Source organism: Denticeps clupeoides, chromosome 19 (genome assembly GCF_900700375.1).
Source record: "Denticeps clupeoides chromosome 19, fDenClu1.1, whole genome shotgun sequence".
NCBI classification, from domain to species: Eukaryota; Metazoa; Chordata; class Actinopteri; order Clupeiformes; family Denticipitidae; genus Denticeps; species Denticeps clupeoides.
In genome coordinates, this window is record NC_041725.1 from 74,720 (window position 1) to 102,637 (window position 27,918).

The 27,918-nt window shown below is 41.9% G+C and overlaps 1 protein-coding gene across 6 annotated transcripts in view; it reads right to left on the bottom strand.

The window, feature by feature from the left end:
* Window positions 1-27,918, bottom strand: part of LOC114768990 (hephaestin-like protein 1) — a 51,107-nt gene that overhangs the window by 12,501 nt on the left and 10,688 nt on the right. For 4 of the 6 annotated variants that reach the window (XM_028961619.1, XM_028961616.1, XM_028961622.1 and 1 more), the window contains 9 exons: window positions 24,754-24,933; window positions 19,011-19,280; window positions 18,685-18,856; window positions 18,459-18,598; window positions 17,000-17,131; window positions 16,292-16,497; window positions 11,545-11,689; window positions 9,991-10,203; window positions 4,266-4,479 (listed from right to left, as the gene is read on the bottom strand). In XM_028961619.1, coding sequence (XP_028817452.1) covers window positions 4,266-4,479; window positions 9,991-10,203; window positions 11,545-11,689; window positions 16,292-16,497; window positions 17,000-17,131; window positions 18,459-18,598; window positions 18,685-18,856; window positions 19,011-19,280; window positions 24,754-24,933 — 1,672 coding nt within the window. The remainder of the gene's footprint in view (window positions 1-4,265; window positions 4,480-9,990; window positions 10,204-11,544; window positions 11,690-16,291; window positions 16,498-16,999; window positions 17,132-18,458; window positions 18,599-18,684; window positions 18,857-19,010; window positions 19,281-24,753; window positions 24,934-27,918) is intronic. The other 2 variants (XM_028961621.1, XM_028961620.1) reach the window with 2 other exon arrangements.

Genomic DNA, 27,918 nt, shown 5'->3' on the forward strand with positions numbered 1-27,918 from the left:
CGTTTCTCCAGGGCCAGGCTGTTATTCTGAAGGCTGTTTATTCTCGTAACTTCTATTGAACCATACCTCTTTATGTCCAGGTAACATCAATGAGTTTAAACACAGTGCTTTTTACAAATGGTGACCCCCAACGTGGCTGTGGATCTGTGACCTTTTTAGTCTTTAAGTCTTTTTATCTGAATTTTACTGCATAGTGAAGAATAGAATCTCTGTGCTTTAATTTAAATAAAAAGGATTGACAATTCCTAAAAGGCCCGGGGCCGTAGAAACTGAGGCATTTCTTAATCCAGATTCACTCCCACAAGATATAAAATGAACAGGGACTAAAGACTGTATCACTTACCACTTAACGTGGTATTTAGATATGGCTGGCACAACACATGAATTCACAGACCAAACTGTAACTGATAAAACTAGGATTTGTGACATTTTAGATACTACATTGAACATCATAAACCAAGTAAACTACGTTCCATGGCTGCTGTAATGATCTTACTTTGTAAGAAGCAGCAAGTACCGCATCAGCAAGCTGCCCACAGTGAACAAAAACTAAATCATTTACATTTCTGTTCAGTATGATCAACATGTTTAGGATAATAGATGGAAATGGAATGTCTGTTGTCCTCTACAGACAGTCCCGAACTCGCAGGTTATTGTGTCTGAAGCACCTAGGCTCTTCAAGTTTTTTGTGAGAATACTCCATAGGCTGTTGTGCCTCCACACTGTCACGCCCGTGAGCTGATGGGGGAAGGAAGGGCCGAGGCGGGACATGCTGGTAACAATGACTTATTAAACACACAAATCAAACAGGGGGGAAAGGCGGAGAACAAAAACCAACCCACAGACATGTGGCGATTGCCAGAACTGAAAACAACACGCTGCACGGTCCACATAAAATATCGCAGCTGCCAATGGGCTGCTCAGCAGCGCCTTATAACTGCCCTCCGGATTGGTGGCAGGTGCGTCTCCAGGTGCACCCAACCCTGACACACGCATTTAACTGTGTGAGTGTTTCTACCATAATCTGTATAAAAACAGCAAAAATCCACATTTGTGTGAAATAGATTTTCCCTAAATAGTAACTTTTATTGGTTAAAAGATGGAAAAGGTTTATGGCAACAAGCTGTAATTTTATTTCTTGAAGAAATTCTTAATCCCATAGCATCTATGCAGGAATTTTGTGAACCATATGGAGTTCTAACTAACCTGCCCCTTGTGTGATCAACCTCTCAGTCAGTGCAAACCTGCATGGTGGTAAATTATTGTATTTATTATATATATTTTATTAATTGGCCTGTGTTGTCAATTAGACTCAGTAAATCAACGAAAATCTGCAGTTATTAATTCCTTGATATCAGTTTAAGATCTTCTCACTCAATATTTACATGTCTTTGCATTGAAATATCTGATCGGCATTGTTGTCATTACTTTGTTCTTCTGGACATATCTACATGTCCAATCTGTTTCCAAATCTACAATCCTATGACTTCATCGAACTCCAGACAATGAGTCCCATCAACTGTATAAAGTCTGTATAAAGATTAAGTTTGATAAGCTCAGTATGCTGTTGTATTTTATTTCTATCAAAAAGGCAGATTCCCTGCAACATGGAGCCTCCATTAGAGTGTGCTTTCAGACACCTGGAGATTGTAAAGGACACAGAACATGCCTCATCAGCTTCATTTGAATTTCCAACTGACCAGGAAGGAGCAGGACAAACAACAGCCTCAAATCACGAGGTCCATTCACAAGAAGTATCACCAGGGTGCCAAAATTCAAGCAAATGGCCTGACTGGACTGGATTAATGCAACTCCCTTCTAGCTGGTCTACCTCTATGTACCATCCGAACTCTACAACTCATACAAAATGCAGCAGCACGACTGATCTTCAACCTTCCCAAGTTCTCCCACACCACCCCTCTGCTACGTTCCTCCACTGGCTCCCAGTAGCTGCACACATCAGATTCTAAATACTGATGCTGGCCTACAAAGCCAAACATGGAGTAGCACCATCCTACCTCACAGCCCTTATTACACCTCACACTGCACCTCGTATACTCCGAGCCTCCAGTACTGCTCGCCTGGTCCCTCCATCTCTGAAGGTAAAAGGAAGACACTCATCTAGACTCTTCTCTGTCTTGGCCCCTCGGTGGTGGAATGAACTTCCAGCTCAGTCACTGAGAACCTTCACACGGCAGCTCAAGACCTTCCTCTTTAGAGAAGATTTAGATGAACTTGTAACCTTCTTATTGTCTAACTTATGTATAGAATCTACAACAGAGTGAATAAAAAGATTGTATTCATAGTTGGGGGTCCTAGTGAACCAGAATTGATCTCTTCATCGATGGTGAATTGAAAGCACGTTGTAAGTCGCTCAGAATAAGGGCGTCTGCCAAATGCCTTAAATGTAAATGTAAGGTGCCATGACAGTAAAGTCTTGTGGGGGGCAGGATGACCACAGTATTCCTGTTTCAGGACTTCTGAAAGGCAGAAAAAAGGACAATCTGATAGGTCTGTTAACGTGCTATAGGATCAAGAAGTTCTTTAATATACATAATTCCAGCATGTTGCCATATGATCAGAAAGTTCCCGCTATAACCAATAACTTTAGTTAAAAGATCTTCTATATTACGACTAGGGACCAGTGGTGGCCTAGCAGGTAAGGAAGCAGACCTGTAACCAAAAGGTTGCTGGTCCAAAACCGCCAAGGTGCCTCTGTGCAAAGCACCCGGGTGCCTATCATGGCTGCCCACTGCTCACCAAGGGTGATGGGTTAAAGCAGACACATTTCGTTGTGTGTGCTGTGCTGCAGTGTTTCACAATCACTATATTTTTTTAAACTTGAGATTAGAGGTAATATTATAATACATAATCTTCACAGCTTTTACAGTGATGGTAAATATAATTTCCTAAATATCCAAACAGAAGAGCTTACACATTCCCAGAAAACTATAAGGAATGATAAGAAATCAATCAAACATATGTGAAAGTGAAGTGATTGTGAAACACTGCAACACATCACACGGTACCACAACGAAATTTGTCTTCTGCATTTAACTATCACCCTTGGTGAGCAGTGGGCAGCCATGACAGGCACCCAGGGAGCAGTGTGTGGGGACGGTACTTTGCTCAGTGGCACCTCAGTGGCACTTTGGCGCATCAGGATTCGAACCGGCAACCTTTTGATTACAGGGCCGCTTCCTTAACCACTAGGCCACCACTGCCCAACATCAATCCAACATACATACAAATGTTACACACCGCCCTAGATAAAAGACTGGTAACAGAATTCTTAATAAATACAGAATGCAGAATGCAGTGACTCCCAAAAAAATTGGCCCACACCAATCAGATAGTCCTCTAATTTTTCTTTGTCCAAAAAGAAGTCCTGAAACAGGAATACTGTGGTCATCCAGCCCCCCACACAACTTTCCCATCATGGCACCTCAGGCCATTTGCTTGCCTCTTGGCACCCTGGTGATACCTCTTGTGACTGAAAGGTCACAGCTTGATGATAAAGTTGGGGGTCTTTATGGACCTGGAATTTCCCATCTTACAATTTTTTAGGGGAGGGGTGGGGAATTCTCTGGGCAGAAAAAGGGGAGGTAACCTTTCCCTGTTATGATGACATATGGGGAGACATTCCAGAGATTCCTGAATGGTAAAGCAAAATGGCCAAAGCACGCTTTACACCTATCAGCATTTCTCGACACTGCAGGACCATAGACAGGCTATTCAACAACTGAATAGTAGGATGTGTAGCCACAGGATGTGCAACTGTGATGTTTTGTTTTAGACAGAAAACTACTTTAAAAATAATGAACTACATTTTTACATTACATTTTACAGCATTTACCAGATGCCCTTATCCAGAGCAACTTACAATCAGTAGTTACAGGGACAGTCCCCCCCTGGAGCAACTTAGGGTTAAGTGTCTTGCTCAGGGACACAATGGTAGTAGGTGGGGTTTGAACCCGGGTCTTCTGGTTCATAGTCGAGTGTGTTACCCACTAGGCTTTATTCTCTATCCTCCTCAACACCCCCCTCCCTTTTTATATTTTGACTTCTCTCTCCTTTTCCTGTCCCCCAGTCGTAATTAAAGCAAGTAACATAAGAAAATTTAAATATTATAATTTAATGAAAAAGAAAAAAGATGACAGCACACATACACATACACACTTTCATGTGTCAACTGTGTTACTGACAGGTGGGGAAAAAAATCACTTCACAGGTCAATGGTTTATTGTGTTATGGACTGTGTCTACCTGTCTTCTTTTGTAGTTCTGTGTTTCTCTGTCTCCCAGTCCCTACTGGGAGCATAGTCCCACTCCACTTCCTCTGCTGACAGGAAGAACTGAACAACTGGCTGTTTTATGACTGGCTGTTGATGAAGGCTGGAGCTGCAAGGCTTCACAGTGTATAGTTGCCACATGCCCGCCAAGAAGTGGTCAAATGTCCGACAGCTCACCCCAAAAACACCTGAAAACACAAAATGTTCTCTTTAAAGTTCACATGTTAAACAGAACAAATTTCAGAAAAATTGGAGTTTCTATCTTTATAGGTAGGCTGTAATTATCCCTAAAAGGTTTGTCTCAATGGGCTTTGACAGGCCCTACAGTTGACACCCCCACACTTGACCCTTCTGCACACAAGGAAAAACTCCACTAAAACAAATTCTAGCCATGACCTAGCCATTTACAGCTTTAAATAAACAGCTTTTTTTGCATGCAATACGTGTGCTAGACTAAGAGGGAAAGGAAATTTGCTCCGTTTCACGTCCTCAGCATCAAGTATTGCCTCTCTCTCTCATGATATTTTAAATACAACACATGACAACACAAGTTTTATTAAAAACACATTTTTACTAATAACCCGAACTCCAGCAGACCCGCCTCTGTTCAAATTGCAGACAAGTACACGATTGGGTTAACCAGCGAGGATAAGAAGTTGAAGGAATCCTTGTTTAAGGCAGTAGAACCGGGTTTATTGGGACGGAGGGTAAGGTGTCTCGGAGTATTCCTTTCGGGAGCATCAGATGCAATATGAAGCAGCCAAGTGGACATTTGAACGTGAACGTGACAATCATGCTCTGTGGGAAAAGGAAACTGGAGTTGCAAATTGGAGATTGAATTGGAGGTAAGAGGGCTAGACTCCAAGCAGCGCAAGAGGGAGCGGAAGTAGGAAAATGAGTGTCAGTGACTTTGTTTTGAAAAAGTTACAATTAGAACTGGCTACTATAAAAGACGCCATGGACACCATGGTCTCTGTTTCACCATTACCACGCATTTGCGCATGTCCCTGAGGTGCTGTCCGTGTCAGGTGGTGCTGCAGCTGCTGGCAAATTGCTGCTAGCCGTAGATAAGGTGTTGATTGGTCACAAACAAAAGAATGATTGTTCGACCTCTTGCAGCTAAAGTAGTAGCCATCTCTGATTGGGTACTACCGTAGGTTCTGTAAAAACCTGTCTGATGTAGTGTTGCCTTTGACTAGATTGCCAGAAGGTGTTTGGACATGCCAAGGCCTAGCTTTGTAACTTTCCAGTTCTTGCTGATCCAAAATTTCACCTGCCATTCCTCCAGGAGGTAGATGCAAGCACTACTGGAGCTGGTGCTGTACTGTTACAGGAAGATTCTGCAGGATTTGATCATCACATTCAACATTTTTCTCTATTACAGCACCATTGAGAAGGAAACCTTGGCAGTCTTTGCAACATTTTGAAGTTATGTTGGGTCAACTTCTGTGCCTGTCATAACCCTCTTGTCTTCTTCACCAGAATGAAAACCACATCTTATGTGCTGGTCCCTACAAGGGTTTATTCTAGAGATTAATCAGGTACAAAAAGGGCTCTGATTTTGGTGGCTGGCTTGTCATGATCGTACCAATGAATGTTGGTGGTGGGGGTGTTACGTCCTGGTGTTCTGGTGTATTTTTGTTCTGTGTTTTATGGATGCCTGGTCATTGTCAGCTGAGCCCTCCTGTTTCTGCTGTGGACAGCCAGTATAAAAGGACCCTCGGTTTCCTTTTCCGGGGCTGTGCCTCCCCAGCATTTCCTGTTTGCTTTACTTCCGGTTTGCCCTGCGCTTCCCCTGAGAGGAAACGCAACTTTTTGTGTCTGGCTGCTTGTTTGGTTTTCTCTTTTTTCCCATTTTTGTTTTCTGTTATTCATTATAATTTGTATTATTTATAAAGTATTTCTTATTTATTTATTTGTCTTTTTCCCGTGTTTTCCTCCTTGTCCCCGTCCACCACATTCACACTGTCCAAATTCCTTCCCCCTAGACGGGAAAGTGACAGGAATCCACATTCCAAAAGTGTGAATGTAGTACCGCCAAGTGCATACTACATGACTGGGATATTACCAGGGCACCAGCGGCAACACATCACACTGACACCTAGTGTGGCCGGGATGTTATGTAAGATAATTGTATGTATGTCGTGAACTCCAACAAAACTTATTGTAGTTGTAAGCTACGGGGTTCATGTGTTCATGTGCCCCTTCTCTGCTTTCTTACTTTTTTCCACGTTAGTCACATTTAAAATTTACAGATCATTAAAAAATAATCAATATTCGTCAAAGACAACACAAGAAAATACTAAGTGTGTTTTTAAGTGAAGGATGTTATTATTAATGGATAAAAAAATCTCACCTATATGGCCCTGTTCTCAATCAAGAAATGGCTTAAATAAGACCTGCCTGACAAAGTGATGTCGAAGTGATATCATGCTGAGATCCAAAGAAATTCAGGATCAAATGAGAAAGAAAATAATTCAGATCTGTCAGTCTAGAAAAGGTAATATATCCAATTATAAAGCATTGAGACTCCAACAAACCACCATGACATTATCAATAAATGGTGAAAGCATAGAAGATTGGTGAACCTTCCCAGGAGTTGCCGGCAGGTCAAAATAACCCCAATAGTGCTGCAATGACTCGTTGAAAAGGTCACTGTGTGTGTTTGGGAGGTGGGACACAATTCAACACTTTCTGTACGTTGACACATTTAATTACCAAAATTATTGGTGGGTACAATTCAGCAATTCAAAATTCTAGTAACAATTGCAAGACTACACAACTTTTATCTATCTACAAGCACAGGCCAAGTGAAAATAGTCATATAGCCAAATGTAAGGAACTAGAAGTATTGTTTTCACACAAATGTAAATGAGAAGGAGTAAAATGTAACCTGCAATTTAACAAAAGCAGGACAATAAAAACTATATATGTCAACAGAGTATAAACTGCATCCAGAAAGCACTTCACTTTTCCACATTTTGTTATGTTACAGCCTTATTCCAAGGCACATTCCATTTGGAAAGGCACACTGCTGTCTATATAAGGTCTCACAGTTGACGGTTCATGTCAGAGCACAAACCAAGCATGAAGTCAAAGGAATTGTCTGTAGACCTTCGAGACAGGATTGTCTATAGGCACAAATCTGGGGAAGGTTACAGATGAATTTCTGCAGCTTTGAAGGTCCCAATGAGCACAGTGGCCTCCCATCATCTGTAAGTGGAAGAATTTCAAAACCACCAGGACTCCACCACGACCTAGAGTTGGCCGGTTACCAAAGCTGAGCAATCAAGGAAGAAGGGCCTTGGTCAAAAAGGTGACCAAGAACCCAAAGGTCCCTCTATCAGAGCTTCAGAGGTCCTCTGTGGACTGAAGAGAACCTTGAGTAAGACCAGCCATTTCTGCAGCAATCCACCATTCAGGCCTGTATGGTAGAGTGGCCAGATGGAAGTCACTTCTTAGTAAAAGGCACAATGCAACCTGTCTGGAGTTTGCCAAAAGGAACCTGAAGGAAATTCTCTGGTCTGATGAGAAAAAGATTTAACTTTTTGGTGTGAATGCCAGCCATCACGTTTGGAGGAAACCAGGCACCACTGATCATCAGGCCAATACCAGTGAAGCATGGTGGTGACAACATCATGCTGTGGGATGTTCCTCAGCTGAAAGAACTGGGAGACTAGTCAGGGTAGAGGGAACGATCACTCAATCAAAATCCTGGATAAAAACCTGTTCCAGAGTGCTCTTGAACTGGGACGACTGTTCATATTTCAGCAGGACAACAACCTTAAGCACACAGCCAAAATACAGAAAAGTAATTTTTTTCCAAGTCAAGACATGCTCCTGAGGAGGAGATCTCCTCCCAGACCTGGACTAAAGCATCCGCCAACCCTGGACAGTCTGAGGTGCAGACTGGTGGATGGAGTGAGAAATGATGTCCCAGATGTGCTTAATTGGATTCAGGTCTGGGGAACGGACAGGCCAGTCCATAGCATCAATGCCTTCATCTTGCTGAAACTGAAACTGACACACACCAGCTATATGAGGTCTAGCATCATCTTGCATTACGAGGAACCCAAAGCCAAACACACGAGCATATGGTCTCACAAGGGATCTGAGGATACCTAATGGAAGCACATGGAGGGCTGTGTGGTCCCCCAAAGAAATGCCACCCCAGTTTGCATTGGTGTGTCATCCTCGATGAGCTGGACTACCTGAGCCACTTGTGTGGCTTGTAGACTTTATCTCATGCTATCACTAGACTGAAAGCACCGCAAGAATTCAAAAGTGACCACAGCATTAGCCAGAAAGTATAGGAACTGAGAAGTGGTCTGTGGTCGGGTGGTAGTAGCCTAGTGGGTAACACACTCGCCTTTGAACCAAAAGTGGGTTCAAATCCCACTTACTACCATATTGTCCCTGAGCAAGACACTTAACCCCAAGTTGCTCCAGGGGGGGACTGTCCCTGTAATGACTGATTGTAAGGATAAGGGAGTCTGGTAAATGCCCTAAATGTAAATGATGGTCACCACCTTCAGAACCACGCCTTTATTGGAGATGTCTTGCTCATTTGCCTATAATTTCCACCTGTTGTCTATTCCATTTGCACAACAGCATATGAAGTTGATTGTCAAATCAGTGTTGCTTCCTAAGTGGACAGTTTGATTTCCCAGAAGTGTGATTGACGTGGAGTTATGTTGTGTTGTGTTCCATTTATTTTTTGGAGCAGTGCATGTAGTATCTTTACTAACATATAAATGCATTGTTTCAAGCTGCATTTTCCACAGCCACATATTGACAAACACAATTTTATTTACTTCAATTTCACTATGTCCTTGGTCATCTCCCAGAATCATGATTGTTGCACTGAATACAATCATTGGTATAAACCAATTTTTGCATGTGCCTAAGCCGCCACATACTCACAAGGCACCAAGCATTCCCCATTCACAAGCATGTGAAAATGTTCTTGGTGGGACACACCTTGCAGACCAATTATATGATACTGGTCATCAAGTAATGTTCATCTTTATAGTATTCAAGTCATGGACACTGTTCCTCATCTGAGGCCTTTAAACTACTGCTGTTGATGTTATATACTGTACAGGCCAAACGTTTGGACACACCTTCTTGTTCAACGTGTGTTCTTTATTTTCATGACCATGTACGTTGGTAGATTCTCACTGAAGGCATCAAAACTATGAATGAAGTTATGTACTTAATGTACTTATGTACTTAACAAAAAGTGGAGACCTGGCCTCCACAGTCACCGGACCTGAACCCAATCCAGATGGTTTTGGGTGAGCTGGACCAACAAGTGCTAAACACCTCTGGGAACTCCTTCAAGACTGTTGGAAGAGCATTTCAGGTGATAACCTCTTGAAGCTCATCGAGAGAATGCCAAGAGTGTGTAAAGCAGTAATCAGAGCAAAGAAACTAGAATATAAAACATGTTTTCACTTATTTCACCTTTTTTTGTTAAGTACAGAACTCCACATGTGTTCATTCATAGTTTTGATGCCTTCAGTGAGAATCTACCATTGTAAATGGCATGAAGATAAAGAAAAGACATTGAATGAGAAGGTGTGTCCAAACTTTTGGCCTGTCCTTTATAATTCCCATAGCCATTGTCCACAGATTTACTTTGTGTTGCCTATCATTTCTGACAAAATCCAGTTTCATAGTAGACGTGTGTTTCTTACCAACATTGTCCGGAGTCATGTCAACAGTTGCTGTGGTGTGAGGGAACAGGCTCAGTACGTCACGAGTTGTGTTGTGCCTCCGGAAAGTATTGCCCTGGAAGTAAATTCCATGGATGTCCACTTCTGTCCCTGCAGCCAACATGTGCCACACAACATGCTCACCCTCACACAGATCTAACCCAGGAAGGTTCCCATAGACATAACCATTGACCGCTGCAAGAGAAAGAAACAAATTAGTCACTAATGCTGCAGATGCTTGTTAGGTCCACTTAGCAAAAGCTGAGCAATAAAAAGCTCAATACTTGCTCTTGAACAACTAGCTGCATTCTCATTGTGATATCTTCTCTCTTTACCAGCTCTAACCTTCCTTTATTGTAAATGCACTTCTATAATAGATTCAACTTTTGTTGTTTTGTCACTGCAGCTGGTTCCCTTTTCCTTTTGTCTACATTCCTGACCCTAGAACAGGATACCTAACATACCTAATAAGTGAAAATGTTCCATAGTCTCTTCTTTAAAATAAATATATTTAGGTACATCATACTAGATCCGTGTTTTGTACATTGCCAGAGACAGTGAATGCCAGACCTGCTTGGCTGTGGTTCTTTCGTCTGTAGCTACAGCACTGCAAATGTCCTACTTGTGGGACTAATAAAAATTATCTTATCTTATTCAGACTTTAGCTGATTCATCACATAGTTTCATATATTTTGCTTACACTACTGCCTCATCCCTTTAACATAATATAATGATCCCAGTGATGAGGGATCTGAGGTAGGAGGGTATTAGGCCTTTCTTGGATGGAATGTGGCTGTGAAGTGATGTGATGCAGTGTTGTGGCTCAGCTGGAGAGATCAAGGAAGACCAACCAGGACTGAGTTACAGTAGTCCATTTGGGAAATGAGACAAGTATCTGAGTAGCCTGTGTTGATAAAAATGGACGAATCCTTCTAATATCGTGGAGAGCAAATCAACACGAGCATGAGAGTTTGGAAAAGTGAGATGAGTAGAAGAGGGAATTGGCCATTGTAATCTTTATCTTCCTAGCACGCTGAAGGTTTTAGGCAAATGTGACAGATTTTTGATAATTCCCCCTAAAGTCCCAGATCCAGCAGAGGTACAGAGTTCTTTTGGTAATGCTGAGTGCTGTTTTTTACAGTTTACTTTTTGGATTTGTGGTCAAAAAGTTCAACCTTTCATCAGACCACAACACATTGTACATGATTCTGAATGTTTGTCTTTGTAAGACAAGGCCTCTATCTTGTAACTCAACACCATAATCCAGACATGTGACATACATTCACAGATTCAGAAATTCCTACAGCTCGTTCAGGGCTGTTGTAGGTCTCTCAGCAGTCTATTTTCTTTGCTCCATATTTTCTCCGCTTTTTAGATTATTAATTATAATATTTATTTAAGGTCACATCAAATCTCTGAAAAGATTGTATTTAATTATTGTGGTTTATTTTTTCAATCATAAACGCCTGACATTTTATTAGGGGTGTGTACATGTTTAATGTATCCAAAATATGCTTCCTCAGAAAAACACTGTACCATGCATCTTGTTGCTCTCAATGAATTCCTCATCATGTACTTTGCTCTCCTCATTTCCAAAACTTTCAATATTTTTGTCCAGATAAAAACTGAGATTCTCATCGATCACAGAGAAGAACAGGAAAAATTCTCTGTCAACTTCACTCTGAAACAAACAAACATATATACATATTCATCCACAGTCATACTCATGCAACATGAAATGAAGTGATTGTCACTTGTGACACACAGCAGCACAGCACACGGTGCACACAGTGAAATTTTTCCTCTGCATTTAACCTTGGCAGCCATGACAGGTGCCCGGGGAGCAGTGTGTGGGGAAGGTGCTTTGCTCAGTGGCACCTTGGTGGATCACTGCTCAGTCAGGGTGATGGGTTAAATGCAGAGGACAGATTTCACTGTGTGCACCGTGTGCTGTGCTGCATCACGTCACTTTCACTTGATCCAACCATTGAAAGAGGGCGGCTTTCCACAACAGCAGAACAAGTCTTCTGGCCATTAATAAGGCGAAAGCTACCACCTTTGCTTGAGATATCGTAAGAATTATATCTGGAGGGGGGATCCCAAAAATAGAGATGTATGGTGTAGGTTCAATCGTTCTATTACATAAAGATGACAAGACTATGCAAATATTTTCCCAGAAGTTGGACAATGACTGGCAGTTCCAGAACATGTGGCCTAAAGTAGCTGGCCCTTGGTGACATCGTAGGCACTCCGAGCTGGTATTAGGAAACATTTTTGCTAGTTTATCTAATGAGTAGTGTAGACGATGTAGTACTTTAAACTGGATCAAACATTGTCTAATACAGACCGAGGAGGTATGAATAGCTTCTAGGCACTGTTGCCAGCTCTCACCCGTAACTACAATGTTAAGATCCTGTTCCCATGCCACTTTAGTTTTCTCCCATGAGGGTGAATAAATGTTCTGGATCAGAGTACATCATTTTTAAAAACTGCTTCTCATGAAGGGGTCCAGAGCAAGAATTTCATCTGCAGCATTTTTAGCTGGTGAATGTAAAGATCTAAAGTGTTTGCTCACAAAACTTCTAATCTGTAGGAATCTACAGAAATGAGATTTGGAAAAATTGTAACATTTTTGCAATGTTTCGAATGTCATAAGTGTTCCTTCAGTGAAAAGGTCTTTGATAAAGATCAAGCCATTGTTGTGCCAGGTTTGAAATGCTGCATCCGTTTGAGATGGTAAGAAAAGATGGTTATTCAAAAGGGGAGAAAATAAGCTTAGTTGCTTTATACAAAAATGTTTCCTAAACTGGAGCCAAATAGGACAAAGCCCTGAATCACCCCGCAATTCCATGTCTGCCCAAGCAGGGCCAGGATTATCACGCCACGCAAAGATCTGGTATATTAATTTACTGATGTTTGCTGCCCAATAGTAATACATACCACCTGCTGCTTTAGGAAAATAGGAATAATTTGGAATAAATTTCACTCTTCCAGCGAAAGAAATGGGCAATGAAGACCATTGTGAGAAATCGTTTTCTGTGCGCTCAAGTAAATTGTTTTAAAATTGCGCGCATAAAGGTCCTTATAAGAACGGGGGACATTAATTCCCAGTTAGGCTGAAATTAAACTATATGACCGTAATAGTTCCATGAGGACTGGTATGAATTCTAAAGGGTTAGACAGATGTATTAGAAGGTCATCTGCATAAAGTGACACCTTATTGAACCTGGTTACACCTGTAATCCTCTCATCGCCAAAGGCTCTATAGCTAAATCAAAAAGGAAAGGTGACAGACAGCAACCCTGTCTTGTACCACGATGCAAAGGGAAATAATCGTACAGAGGCCAGTGGTGAATTATACATTATTTTAACCCATGATATAAATGTTGGACCAAAACCAAATCTTTCCAAGACCTCAAATAAATAGTCCCACTCAACCTGGTCAAACGCCTTTTCAGCATCTAAAGAGATAACGATTTCAGGCTGGAGAGTTGAGTGGAAAAAATATAATATATTGAACAAACAGCGTTGCCTGCCTGGTATAAAACCTGTTTGGTCCAAGTCAATTATTTTAGGTATCACTGAATCCAGGTGGCAGGACAGGACCTTTGAAAGAATTTTATAATCACATGAAAGGAGACTTATTGGTCGATATGAACCACATTTACGTGGATCTTTTTGTAGTAAAGCCACTATGACTGCCTGGGTCATTGTACAGGGCAGTTTCTTTTGGGAGAGAATTTCCTCAAAAAGTTTACTTAAAAGAGGGTCACCTTGGATGAAAAAAACTTTACAAAACTCAATTGGGAATCCATCTGGACCAGGTGAATTTTGCATGGAATTAATAGCTTGTTCTATATCTTCGCAAGATATTCCAAGGTCCAAACGTGACCAGTCTTCACAGGTAATATTCTAACTGATCAAGAAATGTATGTATTTCAGATGAACTGACATGGACCTGAGAAGTGGACCACACGATATCTGAGATTCACACGACCAACAACCATAAATGAACAATTCAAATGTACCTTTATACCTATAAAATTCCTTGAATTGTTCATTTATGGTGGTTGGCTGGTTTGATACTGTGCCATGCGTCGTGTGGATCTCAGATATCATGTGGCTAGCCTGAATTTGCTTAAGCTGATGAGATAATAACCTGCCAACTTTATTGCTGTGTGAACACTAAAGGGATTTAAAGGGTCAGTAAAAAAGGGTGCTATAGCAAGATTTGCACTCTTCTGCAAAAGAGTCATAAAAAGGAAAAAGGGATGTAAACAGTTTAGAAACCTAAAAGTAATTATACAGACAGGTCTTAGAAGGAAACACCTAGTTGACAATAATTAGGACAGATATTTTCAGAAATTATCCTGAACCTACAGTGCAGCCACAAAGTATTCCACCGCGGGGCAGCTGTGGCCCTGAGATGCCACTGAGCAAAGCACCGTCCCTACACACTGCTTCCTGGGTGCCTTTCATGGCTGCCCACTGCTGACTAAGTGATGGGTTAAACAATGTGTATCACAATGACAATCACTTCACTTTTTCATTGTGTTATGTTACAAGCCTTATTCCATAATAGATTCAATTCATTTTCCCCCCAGAATTCTACACACAACACCCCATAATGACAACATGAAAAAAGTTTACTTAAAAGTTTTGGCTAATTCATGAAAAATAAAAAAACTGAGAAATCACATGTACATATGTATTCAATGCCTTTGCTCAACACTTTGTTGATGCACCTTTGGCAGCAATTACAGCCTCAAGTCATTTTGAATATAATGTTACAGGTTTGGCTAAACTATCCTTGGCCAGTTTTGCCTATTCTTTTCTGTAGCACCTCTCAGGAAAGAGCTCTGACTCTTCAGCTCCATTAGGTTGGTTGCAGCCATTTTAAGATCTCTCCAGAGATGTTCAATCGAATTCAAGTCTGGGCTCTGGCTGGGCCACTCAAAAACATTCACAGAGTTGTCATGAAGCCACTCTGTTGATATATTAAAGCCATTGAGACATACTGTATGCGATTATGGGCTATATAAGAAATAAATGTTGTTGTTGATATATTGGCTGGGTGCTTAGGGTCATTGTCCTGCTGAAAGATGAACCGTCACCCCAGTCTGAGTTCAAGAGCACTCTGGAGTAGGTTTTCATCCAGGATGTCTCATAGCTGAAGTCATCTTTCCCTCTTTCCTGACTAGTCTCCCAGTTCTTGCAGCTGAAAAACATCCCCCAGCATAATGCTGCCACCACCATGCTTCACTGTAGGGATGGTACTGGCCTTGTGATGAGCGGTGCCTGGTTTCACGCCTGGCATTCTCTACTATACAGGAATGATTGGTGGATTGCTGCAGAGATGGTTGTCATTCTAAAAGGTTCTCCTCTGTCAGACCTCAGGAGCTCTGACAAAGTGACCATCGGGTTCTTGGTCACCTCCCTGACTAAGGCCCTTCTCCCCCATTTGCTCAGTTTAGGTGGCCAACCAGCTCTAGGAAGAGTCCTGGTGGTTTTGAACTTCTTCCCCTTTGGATGATAGAGGGCACTGTACTCATTGGGACCTTCAAAGCAGGAGAACTTTTTCTGTAACTTTCCTCAGATTTGTGCCTTGAGACAATCCTGTCTTTGAGGTCTAAAGCCAATTCCTTTGACTTCATACTTGGTTTGTGACATGAACTGTCAACTGTAGGACCTTATATGGATGGGTTTGTGTCTTTGCAAATCAGGTCCAATAAACATTTTTTTCCACAATTAAGCTGCAGAAACATCTCAGGAGACATGACCAGGAGAAACAGGATGGACCCTACATGGCAAAGGTTGTGAATACTTACATATATGTGCCTTCTCAAAAACAACTCACATTGTCATTAAGGGGTGTTGTGTGTAGAATTCAGAGGAAAAAAGACTGTAATGCACTGTGACGAGAAAAAAAGGGGACGTTGAGTCAAACTCATTTTGCTACTGTTGTGAGTGTGTATGTGTAGCTGTGTGTTATTGTATGTGTAATTCCAGTAAACTGACAGCTTTAAAATTCAAGGTTCTGTCTCTGGTCTTCTCATCTACTGCTTTTGCTATTCAAGCCACTCCTTCCAAACCTAGAACTGGTCCAGCAGCTTATGTTCACTGTTTTTCAGTGTTGCAAGCTTTACAATATGCGCCTAGTGCCTTAGCCCAGGATGAAGTTAAGAGCCCGAAATCTTAATGCATTGATGCGTCATCTGACCACTTCGCTCCTTTCCTGTAAATGTAGTTGTGTATGTATGTATCTGTCGGATGTGTGTCTTGCCTGCATTCCACTGTCATCCAGCGCTCCTCTCTTGCACACCTGTAAAGGTCCAATCAAGCCAGAGGTTGTGTCACGGAGAGGATCATGGGAAGAGTAATACAGGTACGACAGACAGGCCGGATCTGAGAGAGAGGGCCCTTCAAGCACTTTCCAACGGTAGGTGAAGCGCTCCCCTGGCCCAACACTGTCTGCGCTCGTAATAGAGCCTGAAACACAGAGCATATACAATGACATGAACTTCATTTCTTTCATTCATCCAAGTTCTGCACAGAAGCATGGCTTCTGCAGAGACCCAGACCTGAAGTAGTTCTGTATTTGTATTAACTAATAATTGTACAAATATAAATGATGGTGTTATACCACATGGCACCAATAATAACATAATGATTTGGTGTGGTAATAAACATTGGTACTGAAAATTGATTATTTCAACATCATTTCATTCATTCATTATATTTGTCTAAAATTACTTCTGAACAAAATCTTCAGATCTGGGGGAAATTATTCACATTTTACACTAATAAATCATAACCAGGTTCTTTTCCCATAACTATGTACACACTCTTTATCTTGTACTTATCATTGGTATTGTAAGTTATCTACCATCACAAGCCGTATTAAGGTACAAAGAGTGTCTTTAATGATGGGATGGGAAGGCAATTGGCCATTCTGAAATATGAATAAATGTTTGAGTGCATCTTTTCGAACCATCATAGTATAATGCTCCCTCATATTGTTTCTCATACTGAAGTCCATGAGGCTGAATGCTGAAGGTCTCTGTTGCATTGTTGAGAAATGTTACCACCACAACATCTCCAGCCTCTGCACGGATGATAGGACCTATCCACAGAGGGAGAAGACAAAAGGATAAAGGGAAAAACATTACTACCCCCACTTACTACCTTTGTGTCGCTGAGCAAGACACTTAACCCTGAGCATCTCCAGGGAGGGACTGTCCCTGTAACTACTGACTGTAAGGCGCTCTGGATAAAGGGGTCTGATAAATGCTGTAAATGTAAATGTACTATATCTAAGCTAATGCCTACTGTCTCAAATGTTTTATTTGGTATCCATGCTCAAATCGAACTGTTAGCTAAAGCAAGCGGACTGTCAGAAGACCAGAAAGTGTTAGAGCTGGCTCTGTTTGGCTGAGGATGCGCTGTCTTGCCTGATGCTTCTGGACCCAAGTGACAGGGGGATTACATAGTGGCAGTGGTGGCCTAGCGGTTAAGGAAGCGGCCCCATAATCAGAAGGTTGCCGGTTCGAATCCTGATCCGCCAAGGTGCCACTGAGGTGCCACTGAGGTCCCCACACACTGCTCCCTGGGCTGCCCATTGCACACTCAGGGTGATGGGTTAAATGCAGAGGAGAAATTTCACTGTGTACTGTGCTGCTGTGTATCACAAGTGACTTCACTTTCACTTTCACTTCACTTTAACTTGAAGTGACTGCTCTTTACATGGGTGCGGAGAATATTTGTCCATGCTGCCACCTCTGCGCAGCTTGGAAGGGACCATAAGGTCAGTCCTCCAGCATAGTTGCAGCAGTTTCAGGTTGGGGAACTGATGCAATGGGTGGGGGAGGATGTTATAGGTCTGCTTCCATGCACAGAGCGCCACTTTGGGGGTGCAGCTGTCCCCTCTAGTAGGAGTCTTAATGGCCTGCCGCACAGCAGTTCAAGACTCATCATGATTTACTCCTGTCCTTCTCAAGCTATTGAGAAGTTGAGGACACCTGCAGAAATGGCCTTTGGACACCCATCCCAGGTGAGGGATCAGTTGTGGCGGAGCCAGCTTCACGAATATGCTCTGAGGAGGCTGCACAGTGTCAGAAAAGGACATACTGGCCAGGGGAAAGACATTTTGCGTGGAACATTGGACAGTGACTGCATGAGGCCATGCCCTGTCCAGGAGCATCTAGGAGAGGTTGTGTATCGAGTAAAGCTACCCCCAAGGGGGCGAGAGGTGGTGGTTTCCTCAGAACTAAGAGCAACCGTTGGCGGTTTGGAACCTGGCCAGCAGGTCAGAGACACGCCTATTGGGTAGCTACGGACAAATGTGCCCATGGTTGGACATGTCTCCATGACATTGTTTGGGTGTGTGTGTTTGTGTGTTAATCAGAGAGAATATTTTAACCTATAACCAAACAGAAACTTAATGGACATACCGAGGATTCCAAGGTACTCTTCTGAGCTATGCAGCCCTTGCCGTTTGGTGAATGTGTGATCAGTGTATGCCACATATCGAACCTTCCAGTACTTTCCCCCAAGATGACCGTTCTCCCGATTAAAGAAGACTGCAGAGTCACTGCAGAGAGTACATTTGCATTCATGACAATGAAAGTCACTGTAATGTAATTTTTACTGCAGCCGGATATGAGAGTGTGTATTTACCTGTCTGGGGCAGTTAAGGGTATGTTCGTTTTTCTGTTCACACCATATGGAGCATAATTCCATTCCTCCTCTTCTGCACTGATGTAATAATGGCGCTCACGTCCTGAACTCTCAATTTGAATATCAGGTCTGGATCCACATAAAGACACATTGAAGAAGCCCCACATGCCCGCTGGGTGGGGGACAGGAAAGAGAGAGCGATCATACACACTAAAGTACAAGACAAGCATGAGAACAAGCTTTAATTAATAGGTGGTTTATGAATGCTCCACAATCCTTTATGATTATTGACTTTGACCATGAAGTGATAATGGCTATGGGCATACCTTTAAGGTGATCATTGACTTGGCAGCTCAGTAACCACCGGCCTGTTGTTGAAGGAACCATTTTTGCTGTGGCAAATGAGGCAGGGAACAGGCTGATGACATCACTACGGTGACCTTGTTCAAGGACTGTGTGGCCACGGAAGTTTGCAGAGTGAATGTCAACCTCATTTCCCATTCCAAAGAGATGCCAAGATACAGGCTGACCAACACACAGCGAAACATCGGGCAGGGTGCCAAACACAAAGCCATTTATTGCTATTGAGAGAAAAACTGATGTGAGGCAAATGTGCTAGTGAATATATATACACCAATCAGCCACAACATTAAAAACACCTCCCGGTCAGACAGCCAAAGCTATCCTTACCAATTAAGGCATTGATTTCTTAGATGTCTTAGAGTCCTGCACAATTAGGCATTTTTATATAAATGTATTAGAATTTTGAAAAAAATTATTGTAATGCACCATTGTTTTGCCACCCCAGCAAATGATAAATGAACACATACTGTATTTCCAATTTGCATTTTCATTGACTGAAGAAAAAAGGTACACCCCTGATATTTTAGTAAAAATATTATTATATCTTTCCTTAGAATGACACTGAAGACATGATACTTTGATACAAAGTAGTTTGTGTACAACTTGTGTAAATGTGCCATCCCCTTAAAATGACTAAACACACATTTTAATGTCTAAACCACTGACAACAAAAGTGAGTACAAAAGTGAATATTTCCAAACTGTGCCCAATCAGCCATCCTCCATGATGTGGTTCGTTAGTGTGAAGGAAGAAATATAATATGCTGGCCTTGACACTGACTCCTGGTGGTAAGGTGGTAACACTACAGATCACGCTCGTAAGTTATGAATTCTTCTACCTTCTTATGCTCTTACTACAGAATGTTTATCATCTCTAGTTATGCTTCTGCATTCACTAGCAGTAAAGCCGTGTTTGCTTGAGAAAGATGTGGGTTAGTGATTAGTCTGAAGACGAATTGCAAGCATTCGAACTCTATGGTTAGTGAGGCTGAGGCATTCTTAAGATTCCTAAATTTAAATGACAGAGTGTGTCACACACTAGACAGTGCATATTGTAGGTAGTTCTGACATTATTGTGTAGATCTCCGGCAGCTTCAGAGCGTTAGCATGAGTCCATCCGGGTTACTGAACGATGACCTAGTCATGTTCATAACAGACACCACTCACACGCAACTCACACTGAAAAACACGCTCTTGAATTCTGGTGATACTATTTTAAGAAATGTAAAAATGTAAAAATGATCCACCACAAATCCTACTTTACCCTCTGAAGATTCTACAATTGCACTAAATCAGTTTTCTAAGCTCACATCGGATGAAATCATTCATATAATACAGGCAATCCAACCACCTGTCCACTAGATCCAATCCCTTCTGCAGTGCTCCAAACCATCTCTCCTGACCTCATCCCTTTCATTTCTTATATCATAAACAGCTCAATCTCATCTGACCATGTACCATCCGCCTTTAAAACAGACAGGGTTCTTCCAGTCCTAAAGAAACCCACCGCTGATCCTACAGATATCAACAATTACAGACCAGTTTCCCTCCTCTGCTGAGACGGCCCTTCTGGCTGTTTCTGAGAATATACATGCGCCAGATCAGCAAAACTGTCATCAGTTCGTATTGTCCTCGACCTCTCTGCAGCATTTGACAGTTAACCACAATACTCTCTTGTCTATCCTGAAGAGGATTGGAATTCGGGGCTCAGCATGGCAGTGGTTTGCTTCCTACCTTGATGAGCAATCTTACCAAATGACTTGAAAAGGATCCACCTCTACCTCACATAGACTCGCCACTGGCATACCTCAAGGTTCAGTACTCTGTCCTCTTCTTTTCTCCCTCTACACGAGATCACTTGGTGAGGTCATTTCCTCACATGGAGTATCCTACCAATGCTATGTCGATGGTACACAACTCATTTTCTCTTTTCCTCCCTCTGATCTACATGCTGCTTCCAAAATCTCTGCATGTCTAACCGACATCTCATCTTGGATGGCAGCCCATCACCTCCAACTCAATCCCACCAAAACTGAACTAATATTGATTCCAGCAGATTCTTCACCACATCAGGATCTTGCTATTTACCTGGACAACTCACAGCTCTCTCCTTCTACAACAGCCCTCAACCTGGGAGTAACAATAGACAACCAACTCTCCTTCTCTACACACATCAGCAACCTTTCACGCTCATGTAGATTCCTTCTCTACAATATCAGACGAATCCGCCCTTATCTGTCAACCCAGGCCACCCAACTACTGGTTCAGTCCTTAGTAATCTCACGACTGGACTACTGTAACTCCGTTCTAGCTGGTCTACCTCTATGTACCATCCAACCTCTACAACTCATACAAAATGCAGCAGCATGACTAATCTTCAACCTTCCCAAATTCTCCCACACCGCCCCTCTGCTACGTTCCCTCCACTGGCTTCCAGTAGCTGCACGCATCAGGTTCAAAATACTGATGCTGGCCTACAAAGCCAAACATGTAGCACCATCCTACCTCACAGCCCTTATTACACCTCGCACTGCACCTCGTATACTCCGAGCCTCCAGTACTGCTCACCTGCTCCTTCCATCTCTGAAGGTAAAAGGAAGACACTTATCTAGACTCTTCTCCATCTTGGCCCCTCGGTGGTGGAATGAACGTCCCCTCGAGGTCAGAACAGCTCAGTCACTGAGCACCTTCAAATGACAGCTCAAGACCTTCCTCTTTAGAGAATATTTAGATGAACTTGTAACCTTCTTCTTGTCTGACTTATGTATAGAAACTACAACAGAGTGAATAAAAAGATTGTATTCATAGTTGGGGGTCCTAGTGAACCAGAATTGATCACTTCATCCATGGTAACATGGAAGCACGTTGTAAGTCGCTCTGGATAAGGGCATCTGCCAAATGCCTTAAATGTAAATGTAAATAATGTAAATGAAATAAACATAGATATTGTAAAATCACAATTCACATTGGCACTAATGACTTTTGGATGTGTTCATCTGAGATTACCAAAAATAATACTGAGATCGTTCTTCTTACTTATAAAACCTTGCCCGGTCATGGTCCAGTTTACCTTAATAACTTAGTAGTCTTGTATCACAATCCCTTTATTCAGCCAGAGCAGGCTTGCTTCTTGTCCTGCATAGCCACAGCTGGAAATAGAGCCCCAAAACTATGGAACAATGAGTATTCAGGCATCAGATACAGTCTTGATATTTAAATCTAAACTAATAACTTATCTATACTTTAAAGCTTTTAGTCAACACTACCTTCACCATCAGTAAAGCTGCATTAGTTATTGCTGCCAGAAACATAGTCCCTTACCTCATTTCTTTATATATTTACATCTTATTAACTTTATACTCACTTCCTCTTTTTCATTCACTCCAGTGTGGGTTGTACATTTCTGGATGGATACCTGATATTAGCATATGACTACTAAATGGACTTTACCAGTGGACACTGCTAATTTTAGACTTTCCGGACAATCCCTGGATGCTGTTGACACTGCACTAGATCTGTGACCTGATAGGTTACATCTGTGAGGATGGGTTTCACTCACTGAGCCTTGGTTCCTCTCAAAGTTCCTTCCCTTTTCAGGGAGTTTTTCATTGCAACTGTTGTCTATGTCTGCCCACTAGGGGCCTTCAGCACTGATGTAAGCCACTTGGTGACATTGTAAAATTTGGACAATTTGGAGTGCACTCATATTCATTGCCAGCAGGTTAGCAGCACTCGAGTTGAGGGTGGATGAGGAGGGATGTAACCCCCCCCCCTATTAAGTAGTAGTAGTAATATGTCACGACCCCGGGCTGATGGCAGAAGGAAGTGCAGAGACTGGACATCTGGACAAAGGGATTTATTAATAACAAAAAAAAGAAAAATGGCTCAAGGGCCAAAGCCAGGGAATTAACCAAGGAACAAACACAAACTAACCCACAGGCGTGTGGCAATTTCCAGGAACTGAACACATACATAACGTAAGTAACAGAGTCCACTTTAATGTAGCAGCCCAGCTGCAATTTTATGGAGTCCCAATCCATTAAGCCCATCCACCTTGGATGGATCAGGGCACCACAATCAGGTGCATATGTAAATTTCCTATTAGGCCCTCCCTCCCCTTCCCCCTCCACTACGGCATGCCAACAGAGCTCAGGTTCACAACGCATTTTTAAAGATAATGCTGTAAAAAAATGTATTTTGTTTCAAGAAAAACGGCCTCTTAGCCACGTTTAAGCGCTGTTCTGAACACGCCCTCAATTATGCATTTTACAGCGTCAAGTGTCACCCGGATAGTGTCACATGATTCCATCCATGTGACTGGGAGCAATACAGAGATGAGGTAACGTGACTCAATAAATTGGCAAGATGGCCACTGCCAGCCGCTCAGTCATTGATTGGCATCAGTCAACTCGACTCGGCTCCTTCTTCACCTCCAACCAGTATCCTGATCATCTCGTCACCCCTCTCCTCTTCCCTCTCATTCTGCCCCGTCCCCAATTCAACCTAAAATGCCAACGACAACATCCGTGTGGGGTTGCGGCTCACGTTTCGTTTCTTTCTCCTTTTGTCCAACACGCGCTCACATAGTAGTCTACTGCAGCAGAGACAATTTGTAGCCATAACAGTAGGTTACAATCAGAGTGCAATGCACACACCAGAATTTTGGGAGTAAATCTGATTATTTGACATCCACACCATGCATGTTGTTTTAGGAAAGTGGAATATATTCATTATATTTTTGCTAAAAAGGGAACACTGTCATCAGCACAAAATATGTCTGATAAACAATAAAATCACCATCCCCCTGAATTGCGTTTACAACTGGACTACTGGTGTTAGTTATTTTGTTACACAAGCGGTACACTAACTCAGCCACTGGGGATGCAAGTGACCATGCATTCATTGGGTTCATTTACATTTACAGCATTTATCAGACGCCCTTATCCAGAGCGACTTACAATCAGTAGTTACAGGGACAGTCCCCCCCCTGGAGCAACTCAGGGTTAAGTGTCTTGCTCGGGGACACAATGGTAAGCGGGATTTGAACCTGGGTCTTCTGGTTCATAGGCGAGTGTGTTACCCACTAGGCTACTACCACCCTGTGGTGGGAAAATTGTGGGAAAGGCATCCCACAATTTGTCAAGCTTTTGCCAAGTGTCTGTGTGGTAGGATTGGCCACAGCTGATGTTGCCAGGTGTAGCCAATCAGGACATCTTTTAAAAAGCCGGTGATTTCCGCCCCTCTGGAGCTCCAACATTTTTGTGAACTCTGGTGCGAACCTGGTCGCTTATGTATGTATTTTGAGTTCTGACAATCAAGTTTGTGTTTTTTGGAGCTCCAGAGGGGCGGAAATCGCCGTCTTTTTAAAAGATGTCCTGATTGGCTACACCTGGCAACATCAGCTGTAGCCAATCCTGACACTGTGTGGACAACCAGACCGGTTGGTCCACTGTAGCGACCCCTAAGAGAAGCTGTATCGAATGTCATATCTTCAGTCTTTTCCCAAAGAAATAAAATAGCAAAAATATATACAAAATTGCGAGGGGTGTACCGTTTTGGATCACAGTGGATAATACCATCAACTATGTTCAAGCATAGTAAATCTCAGGCCTTGATAGATGTCATCGGTCTTAAAGTTGTGGCTGCTCAGTGTATATTATCTTTTCAATTTCACAGTGTGATTAAATGTGAAAAGTAATCAGCTCACAGTGCATTTTATTCGACTTCTGAAAGCTCTCCTCAAAGCGGTCGACTTTAGATGATTCAGAACAAAATTTTGAAATGTTCTCCTCCAGGTACCAGCTGAGGTTCTCATCCATAATGCTGAACATGAAGAAAAAATCCTGATCCACATCAGAGCGCATATTTTTTGAGTCCAACAGCACACCTAACAGCACAGAAAGGAAAGATTGCAAATGTTACTCTCTTGCACACATACCCACATGGTTTACACACATGCTTACCAACAGTTATCAAATAACATTTCTAATTCTATTAACAATAGGCACAGAGAAGAAGGAGGTGGAACAGAGAATAAATGTGTGTTGGAGGGTTTCTTCAATCGCTGGTGCTCTGATCACAGACAGTAAATGCGCTCCCGATAGGATGTGTTCCCAGGATCTATACAGCAATCCCAGTGCTGGTGAGAAGTGCGCCATGTGGCTAGTTTGCTGAAGACATGCTGGAGATCACTGTATTCTATTAGGAGGATTGTTATAGTGTATAGGGAGTAGGGCTGCACGATTTGGGGAAAAAGACATATTGCGATTATTGAGATCAATATTGCGATATGCGATTTTCGATATGATAAAGGACACTTGCTTGTATATCAATGAAAAGTCGCATAGAAATTACTAATAGTGAAATGTTTCATTTCAAAGTGAAACATACAAACTACTTATAACAATCTGAAATGCCCAGTGCTTTCAAAATACAATGTTCTACAAAATTAAATAATCACAAAAAACTCATTACATTACTGTCGAACAACAAACTCTGGTAAGGCTAAACAACTGTTTTGATTATATTTTATGAGGGGCCGTTTAGGAAATATTTCAGATTTTGTTACACAAACACATGTGAAACACACACACATTCACATATGAAACTAACAAGCATGCATTTATACTACTGAAAACTCACACACACACATATGAAACACTCATACAGATACAGGTAAAAAGCACGCACACACACATATGAAATGCTCACAGATACAGGTGAAAAGCACACACATATGTGTCCTCTAAATTTAACCTCACACTTGGTGAGCAGTGGGCAGCTATGACAGGTGCCCGGGGAGCAGTGTGTGGGGACGGTGCTTTGCTCAGTGGCACCTTGGCGGATCGGATTGAACACCTCTTTTTTGCTTGCAATGTCACACATATTTTTTGGAATGATTTTCAAAATTGGATAATGTGTAAAAACTCAATTCCACCTTTGAGCTTTGAGATAATAAGGGTTGGTCTGATAGGAGATGATGAAGACTCATCAGATGAAGAATCAGAATACTGTAATAATAACTTAATGCTTATGGCAAATTTTTTTATTCATAAGTCTCGATTTCTAAAAATCACCCCCATTTTCAAGATTTTTGCAAATGAAATAAATTTATTCAAGGAAGTGCTAAGTCACTGTAAAAATACTAAAACCCAATCATTATACCAGTATATAGACAACTTAATATAAGAACTGGAAGTCCTCTTGTAAGTAACAACGATCAGTTTGTTTGTTTATTTTTTTAATTTATTTTAATTTCTTGTTGTGGTGATATATGTTGTAATATTTTGTACTATTTTTGCTCAGTTTACAATGCTCTGAAGCTATTCCTTAATATGTGAAATGTGCCTTGTAATTTGTAATATTAAATAATGGGTTAGTTGAAAAAAAAAAAAACCTTGGCGGATCGGTATTCGAAAATGGCAACCTTCTGATTACCTGGCCACTTCCTTAACCGCTAGGCCACCACTGCTCCATGAGCTAAGTAAAAAACAAATGTGGCTGGTAGCGCGGCGGCGCTCGGGAGACAGAGAATCTTCCGTCAGGAAGGGAGAGCGACGTCACGACTCTGAAATATTTCCTAAACGGCCTCTCATAATATTTGGCCATTATAAAATTCCGTATTATAGTTCTTACCTTTAACCAAAACGTTGTTTTGAACTGACTTGAACACAGGGATGCATAGCTTTGCTAGCTTAGCTAGGGTTAAGATTTGTAAACTGAGGTGAATTTCTTTAGGAAACCTTCAAAGTTTGAGAAAAGTTAACTAAACAGCTAAGAACAGTCTAAATAGTTAATGCCTACGTTTAGCCAAAACGTTGTTTGGAGGCTGACTTGAACACAGGAATGCATATCTTCGCTAGCCTAGCTTAGCTAAGGTTAAGACTTATAAAACGGGATTTTATAATGGCCAAATATATTCAAAACAATTACCTATGAAATGTAATCCCCTGAGATCTGGTTTGGAGCGTACAGCGGTTTGTACAGCCCCAAGCAGCACAAGAGTGAGGCATTTTTATGCACTTCTCTCCATAGACATGTACATGCTTCACGCCACAGCAGAGCCTATCGCAATATGGCGGCGACGTTGACGTACGATGCAGTGCGTCATGCGCCGTCTAACCATATGTCTCCGAATCGAAAGTCATGTGACCAAACACGTCACATCTGACTGAAGTGAGACTTCAGTCAGCTCGCAAACTTTGAGAGAATGAGAGAATGGATCGGACATGTTGCCGATCCAATCCATGTACTAATCATTTAAATCACAGCTTTTTGCATTTGTGTAATCGCACAGACTGACATCGCGATTACGATTGCGATTACATTAATCGTGCAGCACTAATAGGGAGCTTTCTATGACATAACAGTAGTGCTTGCATTGTGTCGCCCACAAGTGTACATGAGTGTGAGGGTTGTGTAATGTTCCTGTCATTCTGGTTCAACCATTCTGTCAAGTTGGACAGGAGAGGATGCAAACACACTCACAAACACATGGCCCCTCACACAGACAAAGACGGGATGGGACCAATTCAAACAGATGACAACAATACATGTAATTCGGAAGCACCAGAAAAAGCAAACATTCTGGTTATTTGCACCAACCAGAACAGGAATCACAGAAATGAAGGCATGTAAAGGCATCTCCTCTGACTCTCCTCTGGAAATGTTTTTATTTTGGATTAAATTCATGGCAAAGAGACATTGCAATTCATCTGATCACTCTTCATAACATTCTGGAGTATATGCAATCTGCCATAATAAACATGCAAGCAGCAAACCTTGTGAAACCAGTATTATATTCTCAAAACCTTTGGCCATGGCTGTATGTGGCACTGTGTGACTCATTGCATCCTTCTATTAAAACTTAACT